This window comes from Lepisma saccharinum, chromosome 7 (genome assembly GCF_977018435.1).
Source record: "Lepisma saccharinum chromosome 7, izLepSacc3.1, whole genome shotgun sequence".
NCBI lineage: Eukaryota > Metazoa > Arthropoda > Insecta > Zygentoma > Lepismatidae > Lepisma > Lepisma saccharinum.
The window spans coordinates 40,169,843-40,196,498 of record NC_139235.1 but is presented as its reverse complement, the minus strand read 5'-3'; the positions used below and the strand labels follow the sequence as shown (position 1 = coordinate 40,196,498).

The following is a 26,656-nucleotide window of genomic DNA, read 5'->3' as shown; positions in this document are numbered from 1 at the left end:
ACTACATTACCCCAGCTATGAATGTACAAATAACACATGTGGAAGCTTTTTTAGGTTGATGACATTTTTGCACTTGTGATGAGAGTTTGTTCTAGTCCTATGCTTATTAATCCATGAAAGAGTTGATGGTCTTTAGAAAGTCATGGTTTACCTGCTTGCTGGAATGCTAAAAAGTAAAAAGAAGACACCAGTATTGAATTTGGTAGAAATCTATATGTAGGGGAAGAGGGACAAATATGAAATAGGGGTACAAATATAGAATACCATTATATCTCACCTGGTAAGTGCTGCACTCTAGCAATAACTATGTGAAAAGCTGGGCAGTGTCCCTCACCACCACAGGAAGCAGTTAGTTTGCATCTAACAGGGCATGTTAGAAGGATTGTTGTGGTTTCCGCCCAAAGTGAAAAGTTTGGAGGTAAGTACCTTTTTGCCTTGTGCTTCTTATAAGTACACAGAATGAAAATAGTAGTATTCCATATTTATACCCCATTTATGTACAAAAATTATTAAAGTGGACTTGCATCTGGATCCAAACCCGAAGATGGAGCAGGACCTTCTGCTAGAAGTGAAGTGGCCACCTCACCTGTTCCTGCAATTAAGAGGAGGCAAGGGAGTAGGGGGAGGAAAGCAGGGACCTCTAATATCCTGACTTCATCACCATATAAGACTTCCATTGAAATGTCCACTGCTGTTAAGAAAGAGCCTGTTAAAAACAATTGGATAGAAGGGAAATCGCCATTACCAAAAGACTGCGAATCATCAGACTCGGACAGCGACGGCATATTCAGCGTGCGAGATGACTCTTCTGATCTCAGTATGTCAGATGCCAGAACACCAAGTAGTGATGATGCTGAATGTCTCTTCTGTTCTGGACAATTTTCTGATGATAAGCATGGAGAAGAATGGGTTAAGTGCGAAATGTGTGATATGTGGGTTCATACTGAATGTGCTAGATATGATAATGAACTTTACATTTGCAATTTTTGTAAGTAGGTAAATAGTGCCCTCATAATCATAGTAATACAGACATGTACAGTTCAGAAACTTTCTCATATTTGTGACTTTACAGTGTTCATTTATTTCATGTTTTCACTACAATTGTGTTTATTGTGTTTATATGTTAATTTTCTGCACAATGTTGCCAGTATTCCATATTTGTACCCCCTTTTCTTTTGGAGCAATCATGTCAACTTTTAGGAAAATGTTATTTGCAAATACTTTCTATAATGTTACGTAGTCTAAACCCGATATTCTATTAAAGAACTAATTAAGGAAGAAGAGGGTAGTTTCTCGCATACATTCTTAAAAAAATGTGCCATTGAATGGTCAAAAACAAAATGGTATTCCACATTTGTCCCCCTTCCTCTATATACCAAGTAAAATAAAAAGAGGAAACACTCACTCACACAGGAAAAATTCAAATTTTCGCAGCCATGAGCTGCATCTTTAGTTGTAGAAGCAAAATGAGAAGAACGAATCAATAGTGTGACCTGCAGGGTTGACAGGTCCAGACACAAAGTTTTAGATGGTGCCAAAAATATGTGTTTCTCTAGCCCGGCTTGTCGAAGCCTGCGAGTGCTGTGGGTGAGATGTTGGCGAGTAGGGTTAGTAGGGTGTGTGTGTATATATTATATACATATACACACACACACACAGGGATAGAATGAGGAAAATGAGATGATATATTCACAGAAGAAGAACACAGATGGAATTGGTTCAGCAGTGTATGGAAGTGATGGGTGACAGGCATCGAGGAGAGAAGCATTTTAGCCAGTGTTGACTGTACGGTTGGTGGTAGGTGGAAGTTTGCGAAGAGAAAAGAGGGTGGAGCAATTATTGGATGGCTAGGTTTAGTCTGGGGGCATGGTGGCATGCATGCCCAATATGTAGGCACTTTCCCATCGCCTAAAGGAAGCTGTGTCTGTGAATAGCATAATAAGTGGATAGTGACTAAACGCAAACAGTCCTTAAAGTCTGCTGTGTGTGTGTAAAATGGTCCTCAGCACTTAAGGTTTAAATATTAGCATTGGAATTGCTTCAAAACTTATGTGTAAGTACATAAAAATTTGTATATTTTCTGCTTCATTAGTGTTAAACAGAAATATTTTGTGTCAAATATTTAATTCCTTTGTTTTGTGTTTTTTAATTTTTTTCCCAGATTACGGCAAAATGTAAAGAGAGCAGGATTAGGTATTGACGTAAACTGTGCAACTGATTTTGAAACCAAGCTAAGAGAACTAATGAGGAACTTTGCCAAGAGTGATTCTCTAGATGATTTGATATTTTCATCCGAGTTTAGTACCGAAGAAAGAACAGTCATGGCTGGGTAAGTTGAGTGTAATATATTCTTCATAAATGCAAAACATGATAACTAACAATTATTCTTAAAGCTTCCATATTACTAATGCTGATTCAGTAGCAATGCCTATGTATTTGTATTGGATTCAGGAGGTATTGGTTCGCAATTTAATCATTGACCTTAACTTACACTGTTCCAGAGTTCGGAAACCTTTCAGGTTCTGTAGAAAGGCACTTTTGGAATATATTGGACAAACCGGCAGAAACATGCATATTAGATGGGGGGAACACGATAAGAATATCAAAGAAAGGGATCCGAAAACGGGGCTTGCGGAGCATGTAATAAACAGTGGGCATAGAATAATAAAAAGGGATGTTATCAAAAGAAGTAACAGTAAATTGGATAGGAACGTATACGAAACGGCACTTATTTGTGCGGGAAACAGAAATAAACTGAACTGGGACAACGTCAATTTGGATGATGTATGGATTAGCTTTTTTAAAAAGTGGGACAATATGAATGACACTCATGTCACCTTGGAGGTAAAGAAAGCAGCCGAAGTGGAACGCGAATTCTCCTTGGATTGGTGACGACAGGAAGAAAGAAAAAAAAGAGGGGAAGGATCTCTCGTGGGAGGGGAAGTACCCCTCCACTCCGTAGTGTGGTGCCAGCTGCTCGCACACTTCACCTTGCCAGGGAACTATGGCTTTCAACGGCTACTCAAGTACACCGTGGTGGTGGTTTTAAAATGTTTTTTTTCGAGATTTTTAAGGGTTTTTAACAAAGGTAGTTTTAATTTTGTATATGTCGAGCACTATGAAGTGTTTTTAACCCAAACCTTTCACCTAGTATCCTCGCATGACACTTCTCCGACGTGGCTTTGATGTTCCGAGCCTAAAATACGACCACCTGAAGAAGGAAGCAGTAAAGCTTCCGAAACTTAGTTTACAACGAATACATACTCACTTACGTAAGTAGACGAAATTCAATACTCTAACGTATTTTTTTGTTTATAGATAGTGAGTAACACACACGTAACCAATATGCTAGAAATAAACAAACTCTGAAGTACCAACATTGGTGATTCGTGGGAATCTGTAATGGTATTGGCACTGGTATCAATATCAAGTGGAAGCAGTATCAGTTCACCCCTAATTACTACCAAGTAACATTTTGGCAGTCTAAATATGCTTAAAAATGTGAAAAATTAATACTTTTGCATTTATTTTACACTGGCACGGGAGATTTTTTTTTTTATGACTACATTACAACTACTTTAAAATTCTGTGCAATTGTCCATTTACATTTCATGACCTTCGATTTCTATTTAAAACAATGTTCCATCTATGGGAGCTACAGCTGGTGGCTCTGGAGTGAGGTGAAGGGCTAGTAGTAAAAAATTTAAAACACTTCTTTTTATCTTCGTCTTTCCAATGAGAGATGGCCGCTGTGGCTCAGCCAGTAACGCGTCTGACTACCATGCTAAAGGTCAAATCTGGGAACTTTTCTAACGGAAGCGTCCCCAGCACCCACCCAGCATCGAAAGACATGCGTACCTGTGGGAAACCCTGGTGGGGGGAGGGCTAAAGGCAGTCAGGGGTGTGATGCTGATCACATCACCCCCACTCACGACCGGATCAAGAAAGTGTGGGGCTTTACCCTCACACCCCTATACGCCTTCATGCTATGGTACTAAGCACAGGGGAGCACTTTACCTTTCCAATGAGAAGATTGTGTTTCTGACAAAGCATGCCTTAAATCATAAACATAATTCATATTCTCTTTAAACTGCACAAAAGGAAACACAACATGGGTATCAATATGCACTCATTTCAACTCCTCGAAGGCAAGTGCAACACACTACTTTCTCCACCTGTGGATATGCAGTTGCATAGTAGCAAAGCTTGCAGCAGTGACATCAATGTTGTCATGGCAAGCAACATTACACAACTACCTTTATGAATATGGATATTGCTTCACCTGCTAGAGCTCTGCCCTTCCGGATGGATCAGTGTGGCTCGACAACAGTCGAGAGTGCTTGCCACATAACAGACTATAACAGGGGTTCCCACGGCTCCCAAGCCAGAATGTAGGCCTATCCAACACTTGCAACGCTCAGTTAGAGTGGTTAGGTTGTTGCCTTATGTTAAAAAATGAACACACATTTCAAATTTAGAAATATTTTACATGTAAAAAGTAGTAAAACCATGTGTAGACTCACAAGTGAGTGTCATTTCAGTGAAAATATTGGAATATTTCGCGGTGTACACTTTAGGAACCACTGGACTACAATCCACAAATACATTTCTTTTAATACAAATATACATACATGATACGGATAATATAATAAAAACTTTCTGTACATTAATATGTGGTGAGGTCCCACTGCACCTACTTCACCTGATCTCTTGTATAATTCTCTTCCATTCTTGACATTTCAGTGTTATAATGCTTCTTTTTCTGGACATACATTGTGTAATAAACAATTATGATGGAGCCTTTTTGTAATATTTAACAAACAAATATTCATTAAAAGAAGTTGTATTGTTACATTTAATTTTAATTAACCCCTTAAGTGTGGAATTTGTTAAACAAGTCGCTACTGGAAAATGTAGGTTTTTCATCAAATTCACATTGTGCTGCTGTAGTTTGTTTGTTTCAGCTATATTAGATTTACTGTGGTGTATATAGTCACACAGACATTTGGCGAGATAGTTCTAGCTGTATTAGAAACAAAAAAATAGTAGCAAGAGAGGAAAAAGAAGGAGATGAAACTAATTTTTCCCTTCTTCTTTCTTTTCATCTTTTTCCTCTCTTGCTACTATTTTTTTGTTTCTACTACAGCTAGAACTATCTCACCAAACATCTGTGTGACTATATACGCCACAGTAAATCAAATATAGTTGAAACAAACATAAAGTGTATATATACAACTTCCACACTACAGCAGCACAATGTGGAGGGCTTATATATGCACTATCCACCCTTAAGGGGTAAATATGGTGGTGCTAAATACATTTTTCTTTCTATTTGTTTCCGGATTGTTTTAATCTACACATCACTTATGGGTAAAGATCATCCACCCTTTACCTTAAATGTACAAGGGTCGTTCAAGGTTGACCGGGACTTTTATTTCTGTAGAGGAAATAGGTAGCAGAAGAAACACCAAACAATGTCAGTTTTTCAAAGTATTCTCCGTGCACGCCGAGGCATCGTTGCCATCGTTCTGGCAGCTCCCGAATTCCTTTGGCATAGAAAGAACTTGGTTGTTGTCGTAGCCACTGGAGGACATTGCTCCGCAGTGCTTCGTCTGTCGTGAATTTCTTCCCTCCCAGATGGTCTTTAAGGGGTGCAAACAAATGATAATCACTGGGGGCTAAATCCAGACTGTAGGGGGGATGGGGCAGAACTTCCCAGCGCATGTCGGCCAGAGTTGTTGTTGTCGCATTGGCCGTGTGAGGCTGGGCATTGTCATGGAGAAGAATGACATTTCCAGACAACATCCCAGGTCTTTTCTTGCGAATGGACTTTCGTACAGCACCACTCAACAATGTGGAGTAATACTGGGCATTAATCGTGCTCCCTTTGTCCACAAAATCCTCATGGATAACGCCCATCATGTCCCAGAAGACACTTGCCATGATCTTTCCAGCGGACGGCTGCGTTTTGCTTTTCTTGGGGGGCGGGGAACCTTTATGCCACCACTCCATGCTGCGTCTTTTAGTCTCTGTGGTTGAATTGTGCAACCTTGTTTCATCACACGTGATGATGGATTGCAACAATTCATCACCTTCTGCTCGAAACCGATTCAGAAGCTGTTCACACACCGTCCTGCGTGTCCACTTCTGATCGAATGTCAGCTGGTGGGGAACCCACCTTGCACAGATTTTGTGGAAGCGTAAGTGGTCGTGAATGATTGTCTCAACACTCCCGACACTGATATTCACATCGGCAGCAATATCCCGCACTGTTACTCGCCGGTTCTCAAGAATCATTTGCTCAACACGTGCGATATTCACTGGTGTGACTGCAGTCGGGCGAATGTGTCCATGCTCTTCATTTGTCTTGTCTGCGACATTGTATGTTCACCATACTGTGCTTGCAATCGTCTGAAAATCTCAGCTGGTTTCACTTTCTCCTTCATGAGAAATTTGATTACACACCGCTGCTCCACAGCCACAGACACACTGCTTGCCGCCATGTTCGCTGCAACTGCTGCGCATGCGCGAAATACGTCATGCCGGGCGCTAGTTACTCGCGAAGGAATACATTACGTCACCCGCACGTTTCATCATGATCCGGCTATTCATCGAGTTTTTACGTACGAAAATCCCGGTCAACCTTGAACGACCCTTGTACGTACAACCGGGTTAAAAAATGCCAGGAGAGGGTTTATATTGCAGCCATGAAAGCAGCCATTCTGCCCTACCTGAACAAAGCCTCTAGGAACTTCTGCCACCCATGCCTCATTCCTCTTTTTTCTCTGGTTGATGTGTCATGTTGCTATGAAAATTGTGAATTTTCCAGTGCCTGTTGCATGGTTCCACTTTCCTTCTCATTTTGTATGTACATCCTTTCTGGCACCCCCTTTCTTTTACTAAGGATGGAGCAATGCGAAAATTTTACCAATGCCCATAAACTACAGATATAAAATTTACCAGTACGAAAAACTAATATCTTACTGATGTGATATAAAAAGGTTCCTTGACAAATATGGATGATTGAATATAGAAAAAGTAGTACTAACTTTTTCTGCAAAACAGTTTTTTTGTAGTTCTATTAATTGCAGTGGCCACAGCTTCACAGAAAAAGTGAGTACTGGTTTCTCTAATTTACTACAGCCTCTCTCATTTCCAAAATATCAATAGATGATTAATAAGCATTTGCAATTGATGTATGTAACTGAGTGACTAATTAGTTTTGCCTTTGAAAAATATTTGCATATTTTGACATTTTCTTTACAAAATTATGGCTTACGAATTACTTGGTGATCTTATGCTGTGTATAATTTTGTGGTTCAGTCTGCTGTTCTTTGTTGCTGTGGTTCCTGCAGCATGGGGATCCAGGTGTTGTGTGCTTGTTTGTCAATATTTACATCTTGTGGGAAGTTTATGATGACGGGAGTTTCTTTGAATTTTGTGTCCATCACAAGGTGGCTACTCACCAGACATTCTGCGTGAATTATTGGTGCAGAGAATTATGCATGAATATTTCTACTTAGACGTTGAAAATTGCAACTTTGATAAAGAAAGCTGTGTGGATAATAAGACAAAATTTTCTCAGTATGTTTATTTTGTTACTGTCCATTGCAGAACATTCTATCTGACAGATGGAAGATTATCGCAATGTAAGATAACTTGATGTTGATTAGTTAAATTTAATTTTAAAATTCGCATACAATTAACAATTTTGTTTTAAAAATCAGTATATTCTGTGACATTTGTGACTTGTGTTCATAGGTGTATTTCAAGTTATGAGTATGTTATATGGCAAATGTAAACTTTGCACCTTAAGTTAAATATTATAAATATGCAGAGTGATTACAAAGTCTTGATCCATTTTTGAGAAAAAGAGGCTTGATATTAAAATAAATGTATTGAATGTATTCCTGAGTACATGGTAACACATAATTAACATTGAAAGAAAATAATATCTGACATGATAAATGATGTACAGAAGAAAATCCATGCAAGTGTCACCTCAGCGTAATTCCACATGAGCACCTGGCATATCTACACGTGAATCCCAATCAAGCACCCTTTCACTTGTTGAACACTGCATGCTGGATACTTTGATGTAGGTGTTGAAGAGAGGTGATCACCCTGTGCACGTGTGACTTAATGTAGCTCCATGCACAAAAATTAAGAAGTGTAAGTTCTGGAGATCATGGTGCCCAAATGCATTGTAATCCTCTACGAACCCACCTCCATGGAAACGTAGCATCCAAGTACGCACGAACAGTCTTTGCAAAGTGAGGTGGAGCTCCATCCTGTTGGAAAACTATGGTTCCCAAGATGCCATCCTGTTCCAATTGTAGTTGAAGGAACAATTGCAGCGTATCGAGATACACATTGCCTGTTACTGTGTGTCCTGTTCATTGGCACACACACTACAGTTTGTGGTGTATTTTGTATTTCTGTGATTTTATGATAAAGTTCCTCGTTTATTCACCGATAGAATATGACAAAAGTTTGCTCTGCCTCATCGCTCATCGCGCTGCTTTTGTTTGCGAGTGGCACAGGGCTAGCTATTGCTTTGGCCGCTAGATGGCTCAAGGTGCCATCATGGCATTGTTCTCGTCAGCAGACAAACTTCGCTTCGCTCCAGACCTTCGTGGAACACAGCTCTCTCTCTATCTCTCACCTCCTGGCTTCTGACGTAATGTGTGCAACAACTCGACATGGAGAGAAGAAGCATGTGTTACAACTCATAATTTTGACTGTGTATTTGACCGTCAGAAAAATGGTGAATTTCTTCAAGATATTGTGACTGAACAGGAAGTATTACTTGAGTAATTTTCTGCAATGGATGTTAAAATATATGTTGCAAGGTGCGTATCAACAATTTGTGGAATTAAGTGAGAAAACTTCATTTTGGTTCACGAACAGTTATTCGCAATCAAGTTTCGGAAGCTGGTCACATATGTGTTGGTCAAAGGAGATTCAGCTTGAACAGAAAAGAAAAACGAGAATGCTGTTTTGATGTGGGGATACTTTGCTTCAAATCGGTCTGCTGATTTTGATGATGTTCTACTTGTCAAGTACACCCAAGATTTGACTACAGAGAGATTTTTCCCTTTTGAGGAGTGATTTGGTTGTCTTTCGTCTTGCGATGCCAATTGTTGCTTGATGTTACAAGACAAGGGAACAACTTCGTGTGAAATGGTACGTCGATTATCGTCAAGTTGAAGCTACAAACAGGAATCACAATTCTGTACTGGGAATTAAAACGACGTTGCATTGTGCCAATTCAATAAGTGAAGGATCAGCAGAGGCATGTACAAATGTGTTTACTTGTAGTGCGTTGCAATTGTGACTAGAGGGATTACAAATGAACCATTACGTTATTTTCTGCAACCTATGTAGAGGCAAATTAAACTTTTGAAAAAAGCAATGCACCTTTTCGTAACATTGATCAGTTATGTGCAATTCTGTTGAAGCAACCAAAGCAAGATTCATAAAAAAATTGAGTAACGTCAAAATAGAGTCTTTAGTTAATTAGTCCCCCACCTTTCTGCCTATAATTAATTCGAGAGAGCACCACCTTAAAATTAATGAAGTGAGACAAGATCCTCAAAATGACATAAGTTGATAAGTAGTTACCTGATTGTCAACCATCAATTTAAAAGAAATAAATGTGGTTACATGGATTAAGGTAAAGGCACCAGTTCCCTTCATGTTAAGGTAGATATTGCATAAAAATAAATCTGTTCATGAACATGTTGCAAAGATCATTTTTTTTTTTTTTTTTTTTTTTAAATGTCAATGCTCAATGATGCTCATGATGGCATTGATTTGTTTCAATGTTCGAATTATGATGAAAAAAATTACAAATAAGAACAACCCTTAGTTTGCCCCATAAGTCGTCACCGAAATTTTGACGTGTCCTTAAAGTCGTCACTTGAATATACCTATAGTCGTTACTGTAACTGCTGAAATATTTCTTCATAAGAACATATAACTCATTTCCTTATCTTTAATGATTTAATTTTATTGCTAGTAGGAATTTGTTCTGTTGGCTGTTTCAGAGGCCGATATCTCTGATTGTTTCAAATGTTTCCAGTACCCAAACAATGATGAATCTTTTTCATCTCCAAGCCATGTATCTCCAGCTTCAATAAAAGTTTTGAACTTTTCATTTCCAATAAATTTCTGAAGTATTAACAAAGCTGCACATCTACTTCCAAGGGGTTATAAGGGAAAATGTCACTCTTTTTAAATGCATACTTCAAAATATCTTCATTATTATTAACGCTTCAACTAAGAGCAAGGGCCAGCAACATAGCAAAGTCTTTTTTGGTGACATTTGGACTTTTCTTCTCAGATACTTGTTTAATACGCCATTCATGTACAGTTTTATTCCATGATTTTTTTATAGTGGTTTAAACACACCTACGTCCATAGGCTGTAAGATGTGAGTTGACTTTGGAAGGAGAGCTACCAGGATGATGCTGTGATCTTCACAGAAACAACTAGAGTGCATTGTCAAGTGTGAAGAGTGTCCGTTGATGAATAGAATAACTGAAAGAATTTGAATTTTCGACTAACCAAGGATAAAATATGTTACTTAAAAATTCATAAAATGCCTCACCAGACATCCACACATTTGACGATTTGCCAATTCCCAGCCAGGAGGAACTCCTGTTGCTACATCCTGTGGAAGATGCTCGTATTTAAAACATATCAACGGAGAACATAATTTTCCAGCAGCACTTCCTGTTATCAACGCAGTCAAACATTCCTTTTCATCAGATCCTACCTGTTGATAAATATTTGTTGCTCCTTTTGGAGCCAAACCTTTGTTACTTTTCGGGTTGAGAAAGAACACAGTTTCATCTGTGTTAAAAATGCGTGATTGATCTTGAAGAATTGTATTTAAATTGTTATTTTTTAGGTAAGTAAAAACCTCTGCAAACCAATGCAGCTAGACTTGCTATCAAATTTTGAGGTGTCGTTAATGTCAATCCAGGGTTTCTCTTGAGAAATGATTCTACCCATTTTCTTCCTGGTCGACCATCTTTGAATGGAAAATCTCTCTTCAGTTTCCTTGAGAGTAGTTGAACACTGTTTTTCAAATCTTCTTTTGTCAGAGGAAATCCTGCTTTACCAACTGACACTATCCAATCAGCTAGCAATTTTTCTTCTTCTGTTAAATGAGAGCATGGGCCCATTTTTCTTTTATTAGCCATCTTTCCTTTCCATTTATCGCTAAGAGTTTTTCGAGGCACAGAAAAATATGAGTTTATTCTCCAGCATCTAGAAAATTCCACAAGCTTCTTTTCTGTGGACTGAGCCCAGTTCTCACTGTAAAATAAAGTTGTTCTATTCGTATTAATGAAGAATGTCTGGAAGGCAGTAATATAGTAGTCACACCAAGCAATTTAGTAATGTAGTGACAATTAATTTGATTTTCCAATATCAATATTTTGTTTATCCTCAGACTACTGAATTTGAAGATATCACAGAAACGTACATGGAAGAATGCAAGAAAAGGACAATGATGTTATGAATCTGTCTTACAGAAAAATATACATTTGTTTCAGTAATTTTTCACATGAACCAATACTCGTCATTATGATGTACCAGTGCTCGTCACCCATGACGACTACTGATCTGAATAGCACTATTGCAATGAAATTCGTATGGTAGATTCAGCACCGCGTTATAAGAACATTAGCTTCCTTTGGGCTAGAAAAATACATTGGCCATTTTTCACCAGTGGTCGTCACCCCTGACGAGCATTGGTGCAGGCCAAATTTTGCATGCTACAATAGTCGACCCCCCCCCCCCTTCGTGGCCAACGTGGCAAGTCAAAACTACCAAATTTTAATCTGACACTGTATATCAACTTTCCAGATGAAGTTAATGTGTAAATAATGATCATATATTTATACGTAACACACTCATGCTTATAAATGAATACTTACTTGCCTCACTGTAGCAAAATGAAGGAGAGAGCCGAAATCATGACCTGGTCACTGAAAAGACGTCATCTTCACTCAGCCACGTGGTCCACAGCAGGGGTCAATATTGCCTTATTCCTTACTAGATTATGTTTGTGAAATTGCTATGAGTTGAACACCAATCTATACAAAACCTTTCTTATTAATATTCATTCAGTGTACAAGTGACGAACACTAGAACAGTGACGAAAACCGGTGCATTTACCTTAGTACTTTAATGATTTCGTATTTATCAAGGTTGTTATAAAATATACTTTTTATCGTTGCAATTAAATTTGAGAAAGGATTGATGCGTCTGAAAACGTGATGTTGAAATATTTATTACGTGGTTTGTTAATTGTTACATTTGGTTGCCAATAACCATTTTGTGGTTGCTGTTAATGAATTGTAGTTTTGCCAAGCGGTTGCTATTAATAAATAAAAGATTGTTAAACTTGAACTTAAAAATATTGTTCTCATTGTGTTGGAGAAGCAAAACTACTCATAAATACTTATTAATACGACAACCTCACCAATTTGTTGTAAAAGCAGGAGTAATGATAGCGGAAATAAGTTTTGTTTGGTTGGTCATAACAAACTAAAGTGTACAATTATTTAATATTTGCATTTTTGTTCCAGGATTGTGTATTATTGAGTACAGCATAAATTATATTAGTATTAATGCAAGTGGAATCAACTGTTGTGAAAGATACTGTTGATTGTTACTGTTTCATCTTTGCCATATTTCGGGTCTCCCTTAATTTGGCTTACTGATTCTCATATGAGATTTAAGGCATCCTGTAACAACGTGGCAATAATCTTCCAATTGAGGACTTGTAATTTTATTGGATTTGGGGGGGGGGGTGTAAGTTGTGTCAGTTGACATGTGTGGAATGTGGATTTATCGCTAAACAACACGTGTTACATCGAATGTTCCTCCTCCACTGCCTGTAACAGCTCTGCACACATTGTTTCGTGACTAGCATAGTCTTTCCTTTCCAACTTGCGCACCATCTGAAGGTGGTATGACTGTTTTTTTTAGGGTGTAGTTCAGTATCTTTCACACAGTCGGTTGTGGTAACAGCAGCTCCCAGCTTAGCCTTCTTGTCAATGCTTTTTGACTTCTGGTGATGGCTCTACCTGTTACACAGTTTTGGCTGTTACGCTGGGCCTTCCTGGATGTTTAGCATGTGCAGAGTACCTGTTCGCTTGGATTTTTGTACCAGTAGCCTGATATTAGCCCTGGTTGGAGGAAGTATGTGGATTTCCTTTCGAACATTGTCTGGACCTCTTTGAAGCTTAATCCCTGCAAACGTCCACACATCACAGCTATTTTTTCTTCAGAAGTCAGCATCTTTCACATCACATCACATACAAGAGAAAGAGGAAGCACCTGCTTGTACCCTTCAATTTTTGGAAAGTTCGCCTCGAAAACTGGGAATTATACTTGAATTTTATTCATAGTCCTAGAGTGGTCTCCCTGTATCAGAATGTAAGCTATGTGCCTAATATACACTCTTGCATGGTTGTTTCTTTGATAGTCGTGTGTTTTGTGTCTATCAGAATTTGAGCTACATTCCTGTTGTGTGTGGTTTTATTTGATATCTTTATCAAGTCCTGTGGTGCGATGCTTCTCTTAGTATGTGTCATGTGCTACTGGACTTTCATTAATGTATGTGATGGATCTACCCGTATAATGTGCCCTTACTCTCACTGTGCATCATACACTCTCAGGTGGAGGGAGGTGAGGGAGAAAGTATTGTCTAAGTTTGCTAAACTTTTGCCTCTTTTTGGCTGGGATGTCTGACTTGCATTTCATTGTTGTTACATTGTGTGGCTTATGTTATCCTATGTATAGAAAACTGACCGATGTGGATGCAGCCAACAGTCATTCATGCCCTCTCTTGCCTTGTCTAAAGGCAAATTTGTAGATCCAGGGAGGAGGATCTCAGGGGCAAGTGTGTCACCATTTCAGAATTAGGTCTAAACACAGTTACACGGAGCATATGGTATTCACATGGTGTAGCGAAACCAAAATGCAAGTCAGTGCATATAGACACAAAAATCGAAAGAATGCATGTCATTTTACACACCAAAAGCCTTCCAGCCAAAAATGCAAGTTCCCTAGACCCTAAAAAAAATCAGTATTGTGGATGAGTGAACACTTCATTCCGACATATTAATAGTGTTTATATTCATAGAAAATACAATAAAATTGTAGAATTTTGCATTAAATTACAAGCTATTTGTAGATATATTGGATCAATAAAATAATTGGTAATCATTTTCTTTTCGTTCTCTTTCATTTAGACTTGCTAATCTATTCCAATTGAGAAGTAAATGTTGTGCAAAAAAGCGCAATAAGTACATGGTTATATACAAGCCATTACATCCTAGACAGATTGTTGCAATGCTCTGCAGAAAAGGTTGTTCCAGTGAGAAGTATGATCTTATACTGCCAGACCAGTCTGTGAATACCGTCCAGTTGAGTGAGGAAGGTAACGGTAAGTGTACCAAAATTTGATAATTCTCCATATACTGTACTGTTGAATTGAATTACAGAAAAACCTCGTTAATACGAAGTTCAAGGGACCAAAAAATGTCAACTTCGAATTAAACGACTTCAAGTTATCCAAACTTTTCAAGATGGTGCCCGTTTTTCAGGTGTAAATAAAGTAGAGTATAAATTACCCCCCCCAAAAAAAAACAAAAAAACCCGGATGTTTTATACTTGGTGGTAGCTCAGAAAATAAGCTTTATATGTACTATATAATAATATTGTACGTTTTAAAGAAAGTATAAAAAATGTTTCACAAAATGAAAACATGGAGCTTACGCAGACACAAAGATTCCAAGGAGACTGTTAACACCATTTATCCTGCCTAGTTATACAACTGGTTATGCACAGGATGTATGTTGTGGCAAAAAGTCTTTCAAAAAACAGTATTTTCTTTTAATTGTGCAAAGTCATTGCTCTTCCACGAAATTCTTACAATTTTAGTTCATAAGAAACCAGTTTGCACGGAGACCTACGGAAAGGAAAACAATCTCGTTTATTGCAAGAAGTGAAACTCTGAAGAATCTTGACAGTAGTCACACTGGCGCGAGCAAGAGACGGGAGATAATCGGACAGAATGAATATTTGATTTTATGTGCGTTCACTAGAACATTGTCCGTTACAGGATTAACTGGTAAGAGGAGATTCTCTGGGGAGAGAGAACAACCTTTCCCTGGCAAAAAAAAAAAAAAAAAAAAAAATCGGGGCTGTAAATTTTGTTATGGTTTGGATGTCTAAATCACATCTTAAAAAAAGTCACGTTTTCTTTGCTTCAGTTAATTTCATATTCGCTCCCCCCCCCCCCATCTCACCCTTTGCAGGGATCAGTCCAAACTCTTCCTCAACTTGCATTGTAATCCACTCTGAAAAAGTAAACACACAACAGTTGGGCTGAAAAGTTCGTAGGCTAACATAGTAAAAAATATTTTTTTGACAAAATTCGATTTTATTATTCAATATAGTTGCCTTCGAGGGCGATACAACGATTATAGCGGTCATACAATTTTTCGATGCCATTTTTATAGTACGATTTCTCTTTAGCCTCAAAATAGGCCTCAGTTTCGGCGATTACCTCTTCATCAGTGCTAAATTTCTTTCCAGCGAGCATTCTTTTAAGGTCTGCAAACAGGAAAAATTCACTGGGGGCTAGATCTGGAGAATATAGTGGATGGGGAAGCAATTCATAGTCTAATTCATATAATTTTGCCATCGTTTTCATTGATTTGTGACACGGTGCATTGTCGATTGTGAGCACGTGCGGCACCCATTTTGCACACAGCTTTCGCATGTTCAAATATTCATGCACAATATGTCCAACACGTTCCTTTGATATTTTTAAAGTCTCAGCTATTTCGATCAACTTCACTTTACGATCATTTAAAATTATTTTGTGGACTTTTTTGATGTTTTCGTTGGTAACAGCCTCTTTGGGGCGTCCACTGCATGCATCGTCTTCGATGCTCATTTCGCCTCGTTTAAATGTAGCAAACCACTTCTCAACGGTTGATTTTCCTGGTGCAGAGTCCGAATAATGTTTATCAAGCCAAGCCTTGGCTTCAACAGTATTTTTTTTTGCCAAAAAGCAATGCTTTATTAACTAACTAACTAACTCTCTAGCCTTCTTAAACCCGAAGGTTCATGGCTGCAGCAACACAGGCCTTCCATCTTTCCCTATCTTGAGCAAGATCTATATACTCTTTTCCATCCCTACCGATTTCCCTTAGGTCCATCTCAACGTTGTCCCTCCATCTTCGTCTTGGCCTTCCTACAGGTCTCTTACCATCAGGTTTCCCAACAAGAATTCTGTAAACTCCTCTTTCCTCTCCCATTCGTGCGACATGGCCTGCCCACCTAAGTCTTCTTGATTTAATTATTCTAATAATATCTGGACATGAATACAAATTATGTAGTTCTAAATTATGTAACCTTCTCCACTCACCTGTCTCCTCATCCCTTTTAGGTCCAAAGATTTTCCTAAGGATTTTATTCTCAAATACTCTCAATTTATGTTCCTCTTTCAATGTAAGGGACCAAGTTTCACATCCATATAATACTACAGGCAAAATTACTGTTTTGTATATTTTAACTTTTAGTTTCTTAGATATTAAACGAGAAGACAAAAGCTTATGAAGAGAGAAGTAACATGCATTTCCTGAATTAAGCCTACTTTTTATTTCCTCTTTAATATAATTTTCATTTGTTAATATTACTCCTAAGTATTTGAATTTGGAAACTGGTTCAAACGAGTTGTTATCAATAATTAGATTTTGATTATTACCTAACACTTGGTTTCGGCCTGTAAGCATATATTTAGTTTTCTCTTTGTTAACTTCCAAACCTATCTCTTTAGCAGTTTTGAAAAATATTTTAGCATTATTCTTAATTGTATTCACATCATCCCCCAGTAAGTCTACATCATCTGCATATGCTAACAACTGAGTCACACCATTTAATTTTAGTCCTTCTTTAGTTTCTTTTACCTTCCTAACAGCATATTCTAAGGCAAAATTAAAGAGCAATGGAGATAATGCATCTCCTTGTTTTAACCCATCATGAATTGTAAATTTGTCAGACATATTAATACCCACACGAATTTTACTTTCTGTTTCACTGGTGCATATTTTTATCATACTAACAAGCTTCTTAGGTATTCCAAACTCTACTAATATATTATATAATTTATAATGCTTTATTAACACACGAAATTCTTTTTTTATCCATTTTTTCACAATAACAAAAGCTGCTTCACTCACAATGCTATATCTCACGAACTAATTATCCGGCAGCTGTGAAATTATTACAAAGTTTAATACACGTATCTTTTGAAGGTTAGTACTAAGTAAAAATCACATGGATTTAATTCTAGTAACGCCATCTATGAGTCAGCCTACGAACTTTTCAGCCCAACTGTTAACTTGGGATCTGGTTGCACTGAATGTGCATTTTAGGACACATTAAACAGTGCCGCACTCGATAATCACTCTGGTTTGGATCCCACTTTAAACTGTGTACTTAGTCCCGCTTAGCTCATCAGCATAAAATGAACTCAAAACAAGCTTTACAAAACTTGCGTATTTTCAGATTAATGGACAATGACAATTTATTGTAGGATTCAGGAGTATTCTGGAGGTCAAGCACTCGCTCCGCCAAAACTTTTCCTCTTTTTCCTCTTGTATTCATACATTGAGCAATGCTTTTTTTTTTTTTTTTTTTTTTTTTTTTTATCGCAGCGCACTAATGGTTCTGAAGAAAAGCGGCGATTAACTTTGTGCATCATGAAGTTGTTTTAACTCTTGTTTTTCTTTCTGGAGATCTAATTTCGTTATCGTCAAATCAAAACAGCTTTGCGAGATTCAAAACATATTCCTTCGTGCTGGATTAGTCATTGCCGTTATCAGCAAGCGACAGCTTTCCAGACTCTAGACTAAACACTGGCGCCAGCTGCAGCGTAAACACAATGAGACTGGCTGGAAGTTAGAGCAGCAGGTGGCAGAAGGGAAATCCTCTGCATTTTAAAGATAACGCAATTGTCGAAGACCGAACTTTTATTAGCATTGTGAAAAAGAAAAAAGGATCCTTGCATTATGTTTTACCATGCAACAGACAATAAAATGGGCAATATTTCCTATACAGACAGCTGCATTCAAACAAGAAAGAGGGACCTGAATTCTGCAATTGTCGCATTACCATGCACACCAGTGGGGGATAATGAGCTGTTGTAGGAGAAGGGAGGGGGTCACTTTTCTTTTACTTATCCTGCGGTTTTTGTTCGTTTTGAAGAAGGTATTCTGGTTGCTTTATTTTCGACGCCAAAGAAAAGGAGCGCACACGAGCAAAAAAATCGTGGCCGAAACAATTAGCAATGGATCCCCCCCCCCCCCATTTGCTGATAGAAAAAAGGGAGAAGTTACTCAGCCAACAGAACACTGTCTTGGCAAAGTTTATGACCGGCACAGTTGGGAAACGTATGAAACGGGATTTGCAACATACGTAAGCTCGACGTCAACTTTTGCGGGAAACCTAGATGACAACGAATTAAGCGGGTTGACGATCTTTAGTTGGCCTATGTGGCTTTGATTATCTGTAACAGTTTCCCTTTTTTTATGAAGTTCTACAGGACACAAAAAACATGCTTTTAATGAAAGTAGTTACCGGAAGTTGTCGGCTACCAGGCCAAAAGTTGCTCGCTCACGGGAAATTGCTGAATCTCCAGCTCAGAGCTAGACAGATGGGTGAGACTTCCAGGCGCCACGCGTCTTGTATTTTGGAACATTCCTGCGATCTTATCTCGCATTTCTCATCTAGCACTGGTGAATATTTCCAAGGTGGCGCATTCAGCGGGGAAAGAGCTTGACCTGCCATGCACATTGACAATGAATGTCAATGTCCAGCGGGCATTTCGGGCTGCTTCCCTCGAGTTGTCAGCAGCTCTTAGGACAAGGAAACATGTCAAGGCCAAGTTATAATAATGTCCAAGATATCTCCACATTCGATCTTCTCTTGTTGACTTACGCAGGTGTCTACTTCGAATTAAGCGAAACCAGTTTTGTCGAAGGGTCTTGTAAACAACTTTGTATTAAAAATTATCCGTATTTTGATTTATCCATACTGAAATACATTATAAATCCTATCTTATCAGCTTGGGAATGGGAAGAACTTCGGATTAAAGGGTACTTCGTATTAACCAATATCGTATTAACGAGCTTTTCCTGTATTGTTTTAAGTCCAATTTATGTACAGATAGGCTAATCAGTGCTGGACCTACAGTTTAAAGTGCCTCCACCAGGTATCGAACCTGAGACCTCTTGATTAGAAAGTGATGATGTTACGACTACCCCATGGGGAGTCCCATACTGTGTGTTTTTCATTTTCAGGTGCAGTATTGGTAGATTGACCAGTTCAAGAAATCGTTCAAATTGTTTATATGCCTAATACTTGCCACTCTTAATTGCAGCATATTTAGGTATTTTGTTTGCTGCTGCAGGGGATGGAAATTGGTCAGTAATGTTAGTAAAAATTATTTTGTGTGTATGTGTGACTACAAATTGTTCTTTTTTGCATTAAAGCATTTTGGGACATGTATTAAATGTGCAAATTAATTCTCGCCCTTTCTAAAGAAAGAAAATGTTTATTCATGAAAAATAGTGTAACATTTTAATTGACGTAATCTCCACTGGAATTTATACAATTTTGCCATTTTTTTGGGCTGTTGGCGAATCCCTGGCGATAGAATAATGACAGTTTAGAATCTAGAAACTTAACAATGCTAGTCCCACTGCCAGTAAATGGTCTTATTCTCTAATTTAATTACTCAGTCGAATCTGTTGACGATTTTTGTCTTTTCACTCAACAGTTGCTCCAATTCTTCTCCCAAATCATTTCCTTTGCCTGAGAAGCATTTTTCTTAAGTTGATTTGCAAGAACTATTTAGTGCCTGACTTGCTGCTTCTAAAAGAACAACGTGCTCACTACTGCTTTTTTATTTTACCCTGTCTGCTCATTGACCTTTTCAAGTTGGTATTTGAGTGCCCAAACAGCGTGGGGGAATTTCCAATTTGAACAATGGCAACAGTAAAGTATAATAGGTGAAATAATTTATGGCCCAAGAATTAATTTGTACATGTAATTTAATGACTTCCAAGTGAGCGACAGAATTTTCCAGTTCAATTAAAGATTTCCTGTGTTCATAACAGCATTTTGCAGGTTTCCCATTGACAACCTTGACAACCTGGAGACCCAATGCCTCAAACCCCTCCTCTGGCTCTCTTTCATTGGTGACATCTTCATGCTCTGGACACATGGCGAACGATCCCTATCAGCTTTCCTGAACCAACTTAACCACTTCTGTTCCATAAAGTTCATTGGACCCAATCCTCCAACTAAATCACCCTCCTGGATATGGACATGCACATTGAGTAAGATGATTTGAATACATGAAACCCACCAACCACATTCAATACATACCTTTCTCCAGCTCCCACCCATTCTCCCTGGCCCTCAGGGGACAACATCTTAACACAATTCTCCTGCACTCATACCCAATATCACCCCCACCTCAACAAAATCAGGTACACACTTCGCTCCCTCCTCTCCATTCTCTACAGTGATCCCAAAACCAGAAACATATTCCCTGAGAAGCCCAGAGTTGTTTTCAAATGCCCACCAACTTCCATAACATCCTGGTCCATAATGCCCCTTCACTACACAACCAACATCCCCTCGCTCACAGATGCAATCATCCTAGGTGCAAAACCTGCCTCATTCTCATTACTTCTCACATCATCCAGATTCGCACCGCAACTGGCAAAGAGACCTGCCACACCTCAAACCTAATCTACCTAGGTACATCCTCACCTGCAACATCTGTTTTGGCATTTGCCTGGAGCAAACATCCACTGCCCTCAACCTCAGAAAACAACCACTGTGTCCTCCACCCACAACCAGTGTTGTCACAATCCAATTGAACAATTTCCATTTTTTGACTAATTTTTCCCTTCAACTAAAACACAATAGGTAATAGCTACTATTTTCGTTGGATCATTTTCATATTTACAAAAAACTTCAAACAAATCACCAATTCTTGTATAATCAGGCTAGATGTCAGAAGTTTGAACCTTGGCCAAGGATGAATGTACAATTTTGTTTGTTCCATCACTCATTTCATGAGCCTATTATCGTAAGATAATTAAATTCAAAGGAATGGAAATAGGTGCCAGCAAAAAATTGTGAATATGGAGGTAGAACCTAATACATATGTGTTTCATTCAGTCTGGTGTCTTCAAATTTCCTTGAACTGGTGTCTTCAAATTCCCTTGAAATTTTGGTATTTTCATTGAAATTTCCTTTTCGCTTAAAATTTGGTCAGAATTTCTCTGCAAAAAGGGTAATCTGTCTTCATATGGCAACACTGCCCATTACTTTGACTTTACTGTTGCTGTCCATACCAATGTCACAACATTCCTTTCAACAACTGCTTCCAGGTAGTGAACATCCACCTCTTACCCCAATCTGTCAACTCTTCAGTACACAAAAGATGGGAGAGAGAGCCTACAAATTAGCCATGAGTGCAACCACACCCCCTGGCCTGAACAAGGCCACCCAGTATTTTACCACCAAACCATCTCCAACCCTCCTCCTCCTCCACTTCACCCCCACTCACAATTTTCGAGGAGCCTGATGAAAGGACAGTGTTTTTCCATACTTCTACATCTTTGAACCAGAAATGTCGGGACATGATAGATAAATAATTTGTGAAACGAAGAATTATAATATGATCGTCAACAACAGAAAAGATATCGGAACTCAAAAAAGCCTTAAGTTTTGGACTGCACTTGTTTACGTCACTTGCAATTTTCACAATTTAAGTGCTTTATTCTTGTGGAATTATAATTTTAAAATTGCTGTAACCCAAAATAAAAAGGACGAAAATACGAGGGGAAAAATGTCTGCTTAATACAAAGAAAACATACATTAATATTAAGTTATCTGTTAGGGCATAGTGTATAGGGCATAGTGTATAATAATAACTATTATGTACTTACTCTCTTAATAATTTTTTGTTTTGTAATTTGGGGAGTTTCTCCGATTTCTACTGCCACCGTTGAATTGAACATACTCGCAAATCGCATCAAGAGGAAACATAAAAGCATAGCGTAAATGTCTATTTTTTGTGTATTATAGATCCATGGCAGCTAGGGATGACCAAAATTACGTCAAGTTTAGTGCTCTTTGTGCATAAACATACTATATTTATCCCCTCTGAGCTACCCTGCCATTACGTTTTAATATATTAATTCTTAGGTTCAGGAGAATGTAATTTTCGTTAACTTATAACTTGCTACATAATGTTAAAGGTTTGTTAGACAAATTTTGTTCTCGGTTTACACGAGAAATTCTTACCTTCGTTGAAAATAACGTTTTAATAACCATCCTCCAATGTAAATTATAACACCATTAAGCCTTGTTTCCATGATTATGAAAAACTAAATATGCTGACCAAGGCAGTAATTTATTTTATTAAAAACATAAACTAAAACGTAACGTTTCAACCTTCTAGCAAGGTCTTCATCAGACTCTGTATCAAGTACAAAAGTCTGATGAAGACCTTGCTAGAAGGTTGAAACGTTACGTTTTAGTTTATGTTTTTAATAAAATAAATTACTGCCTTGGTCAGCATATTTAGTTTTCCAATGTAAAGTTTAGGGCAACCAGATGACGAACGAAATTCTTTAGGGACACAAAAGTTTGGCAATGAACAACCCCATTGAAATTATTTGAGTTTGAACTTTTTTATTTTTTTGTAGCTTCGATTTTTTCTCTTGAAAAATATTATTTTTCTCCGAAAGTATTACAAGTAAGTGCGTAAATTTTTCCACATCAATGGCAAACATACCAGGCATTATGCAGGTACCTTTTGGAGATTCAAGTCGTGGCGTACCGTGCGTGGGGTCTGATGAATATCAAATTTCGTGTAAAAAATACTTTCCCTTTTATTGTTCTTCTAACTGATTAAGATTTTTTTTCCATCAGGATTACAGCCCAAAGTATACTAAACAAAACGAGGTACCATTTGTACCTCTAACCTTCTTATTTCAGGAAATATAAAATTTCATTTAGAAGCATGCAGAATTTCAAATTTCCTGCTGAACACACTCTGCATTAGTGCAAATACCTAGAAAATCAGCTTCGGCATCTAAGGGTTAATCATTATTATTCAGATGAGTAGAGTACATAAGTATGATAAATTGCTGACCACACCATTGGTAGTTTTCTATTCTGCATTTTCTGCTTGATATCCTAATAAACTACTGCTCTTCTAAGGACAGACTGATTCAATTTCAGAAGTAGCAGCAGTTTACCCTGAAGTACCTGGGAGCTCCATCCAGGATCAAAATAGTGTCCAACAGGAAGAAACTGGATTTGATGCCCCAGATTCAAATAACATTCATGATAAATCTTGTGATGAAGGAATGGAAATAAATTCAAGTGGAAATAATATGCATTCCAGTGAACCTGTACAGAGTCTTGAAGAAACCAGGCAATTAATTTCATCATGCAATGAATTGAGAAAATTTGTTATTGTTGAACAAGCATCAAGAAATTTTGGTGCAAAGAAAACCTTGATTAAGTCAGGAAAGGCAAATAATATGAAAATAGATTTCAGATTTCAAAAGAGTGCATCAGTTGTCAGGTAAGAAGGAAAATAATTGTTATTTATTGTTTTGTCCTAACCTTTCACTGACACTTGATTTCAAACAAAGCCACCCAAATTTGTCCCTACAGACGACTGGTTTCAAACAAAACTAGCACCTCATAACAACAATTAAGGATGAGAGGGACAATTTCTCATAGGTCTTTTTCACTGCGGCAGTTGCCGATCACTGTTGTCAACTTTGCTCTTTTGGAGCCAGATCTGGCTCTTTCGTTTACTTGTTTGGCTGTAAACTGTGGCCCCTGCCACCTGCCCCACTGTGATGCCACCACTGACCCGGCCCACAAAGACCAACTTTTGCCATGAGTGTGCATTTTGCACGTGACGTGATATTGCTATATTGGCTGTGTCACTCGCCCCCTCTTACCTACCCAGCTACTTTTTTATAGCGCTGTGGTTAACATGAAGATGACAATATTGTTATCCAGGAATCCTTTATTTTCGATTTCATATGAGCATCAGTGGATTATTAAGATGGGTGATGCCCTCAAATCTAGGCGGTGAAAATTAAGAATAAATTGCCGTCACTTTAAAGCTAACGGTAATAGCAGTGCCCCCACCCCTCTGACACCTAAAGTTACCCTAGTAGGCACTTTATGCAGCCTTCGTTAATGTAGCTCCTTGAAAGTCACCTTTACCTCTATTAATGTTGAAATTTAGCTCTTTTTTTCACATCAGGTTTGGCAACACTGATAGGATGGCCGTAGGAGGTAAGGAGAAATTCATTAGGCTTATTGGACCATTGGGAGGTGACTTGTGTTGGTGACTTACTGTTTACACAAGAAGATATCTTCCGCTTGGTCGACATAGCAACAGGTAACTCATTGAATAGGTATGATGCCACTAACTCTTGATTGGCATAGCAACAGCTTTACGTGCACATTATACATGAGATAAATTTTTTGTCACTTTTCCCCATGAAAAACCAGTGTGCGCGTTATACACACACGTGCATTATGCACACGTAAATACGGTAATCCCTTTTTTTAAATAGCAGTGCCCAATGCGACAATATTAAAATATATGCACAACTGGTGCGTAATTGTGCCTCTTCGCCTTAACATGTCATTTTTCAAAGACTATAAATGATATTTCAGTTCTGTCTTTTTTGTTGATTTATATACTATGAAGGACAAAGAAAAAAACATTGTGAACATATCAGTTTCTTTCAAGAAAAATTATGCAATCGTTTTCAGATCCATGCTGGTTATCATTACTTTCTACTTTAGTAGGTTAATCGTAATGATGAGGATGAATTGAGGAAAGGGAAACAAATTAGGGCCGAGTCGATACAGAAACCGATGTATCTGTACAGAAAAGGTATTATAATATTCTGGTGTAATTCTTGAATATTTGGAATAAATCTCTAGTAAAGTGATGCACTTATAATGGTTGTGGAAGACTCACCCACTAATACATATTTTGAACAAATTTCAATTGTTGTGGTTTTCGAGCATCAAGTATATAGGTGGAACTCAGTAAGAGTGGTATTTTATTGGCTCAACAAATGCAGTGAAACATTCATGTGTTATCCAGGATTCATTCAAATTAGAACCCTGACATTGTAGAGTGATACACTAAGCACTCCACCACAATGTGGGCTATCTTTTAGCAAGTGCTTGTGTATCCAATTCCAAGCATGTAGAATGTGGTAAGAACAGTTTTCAAACACATGTCTGAACATAACTTGTAGAATTCCTCTTCCATATGTACACCAGTGATTTTATGCAATCTCTTGTTTGAATTATTTTCCTGTAGTTTACGGTTATTACAAGCATAACAAAACAGTTTTTCGTTGTGACGTTTCAGGAGAACACACGCTCCCTTCATCAGACATTTATTTTCATTTTGACTAAAGATACAGTTATAACAATGGTTAACATTTTTTAAACAAAAAGAATCCATTATATAATGGATGTTGTCAATGTTACATTGTTGTAATATAGCAACTTAACTGTGAAAAGAAGCAGTCTGTTTTATTTTTATTTCAGATAAAAAATTTTTGATCACATTATTTTTTTAAAAAAAATTATGAATCCCAAATATCATCAGGTAATTCAAAGTCATCATTGTTTTCACAAAGACTTTTGATGTTTTCTGTTACATTAAATTTTAAAGATGGTGGCTTACTCCATTTGTGAAAAAGAAAACTCCATACTGGATCTATGTTACCATTTTCATTATTTAATTTATTCCAGTGTTCTGCAATGAACGAAGCTTCCAGACATTCAACTCTATGTTTCCCGTCAATCTTTTTAAAACTCTTCTCTTTTTAATCAAATGCTTCTCTTCGATGATGTGAGCTGACAAACCTGTTCTTGGGTTTAGATTTATAATGTCCAAATCGTGTTTGTGCCATCTTATTGCCATTTTCCTTGCTGTTTGTCCTACATAATCCTTTGAACATGAACAACTTATATTATATATTCCTGTGGTTTCCACATCTGGTAGAGAGTTTCTATTTTGAATTCATTAAATGTACATTCCAAACTTCTTGGTGATCTAAAAACAATTTTGAAATTAAATCTTCTAAAAATTTTGTCAATTTATGTGACAATCCCTTGTGGAATAGAATGCACACAAATTTCTTTTCAACAGATTTTTCATCTTTGTCTGTATTTCTCTTTTCCTTTAGTGTTCTTGTGACTTGGTTTTTGATTTGGTTTATTCTGTTAGTGTGAAAGCCATTTTCTTTTGCTATATTAAAAAGCCTTTCCTCTTTATTTCTGATATCCTTATTATTAGAACATAGTCTTTGTGTTCTCAGGAAATAATTTAAAAATATATTATCCATTGTTATACGTGAAAGTTCTGAATTGGCATGGATATATTTTTCCCCTGCTAATATTTTCCTATGGACTGATGTTTGAATTGTTGTGTCAGTTGTCTTAATTTGCAGATCAAGGAAAGAAATTACATTGTTAT

The 26,656-nt window shown here is 37.7% G+C and overlaps 1 protein-coding gene across 3 annotated transcripts in view; it reads left to right on the top strand.

The window, feature by feature from the left end:
- LOC145989818 (uncharacterized) overlaps positions 1-26,656 on the top strand; it is a 180,003-nt gene that overhangs the window by 54,268 nt on the left and 99,079 nt on the right. For all 3 annotated transcript variants that reach the window (XM_083125182.1, XM_083125184.1, XM_083125185.1), the window contains exons 8-10: positions 2,162-2,329; positions 14,274-14,467; positions 23,362-23,710. In XM_083125182.1, coding sequence (XP_082981308.1) covers positions 2,162-2,329; positions 14,274-14,467; positions 23,362-23,710 — 711 coding nt within the window. The remainder of the gene's footprint in view (positions 1-2,161; positions 2,330-14,273; positions 14,468-23,361; positions 23,711-26,656) is intronic.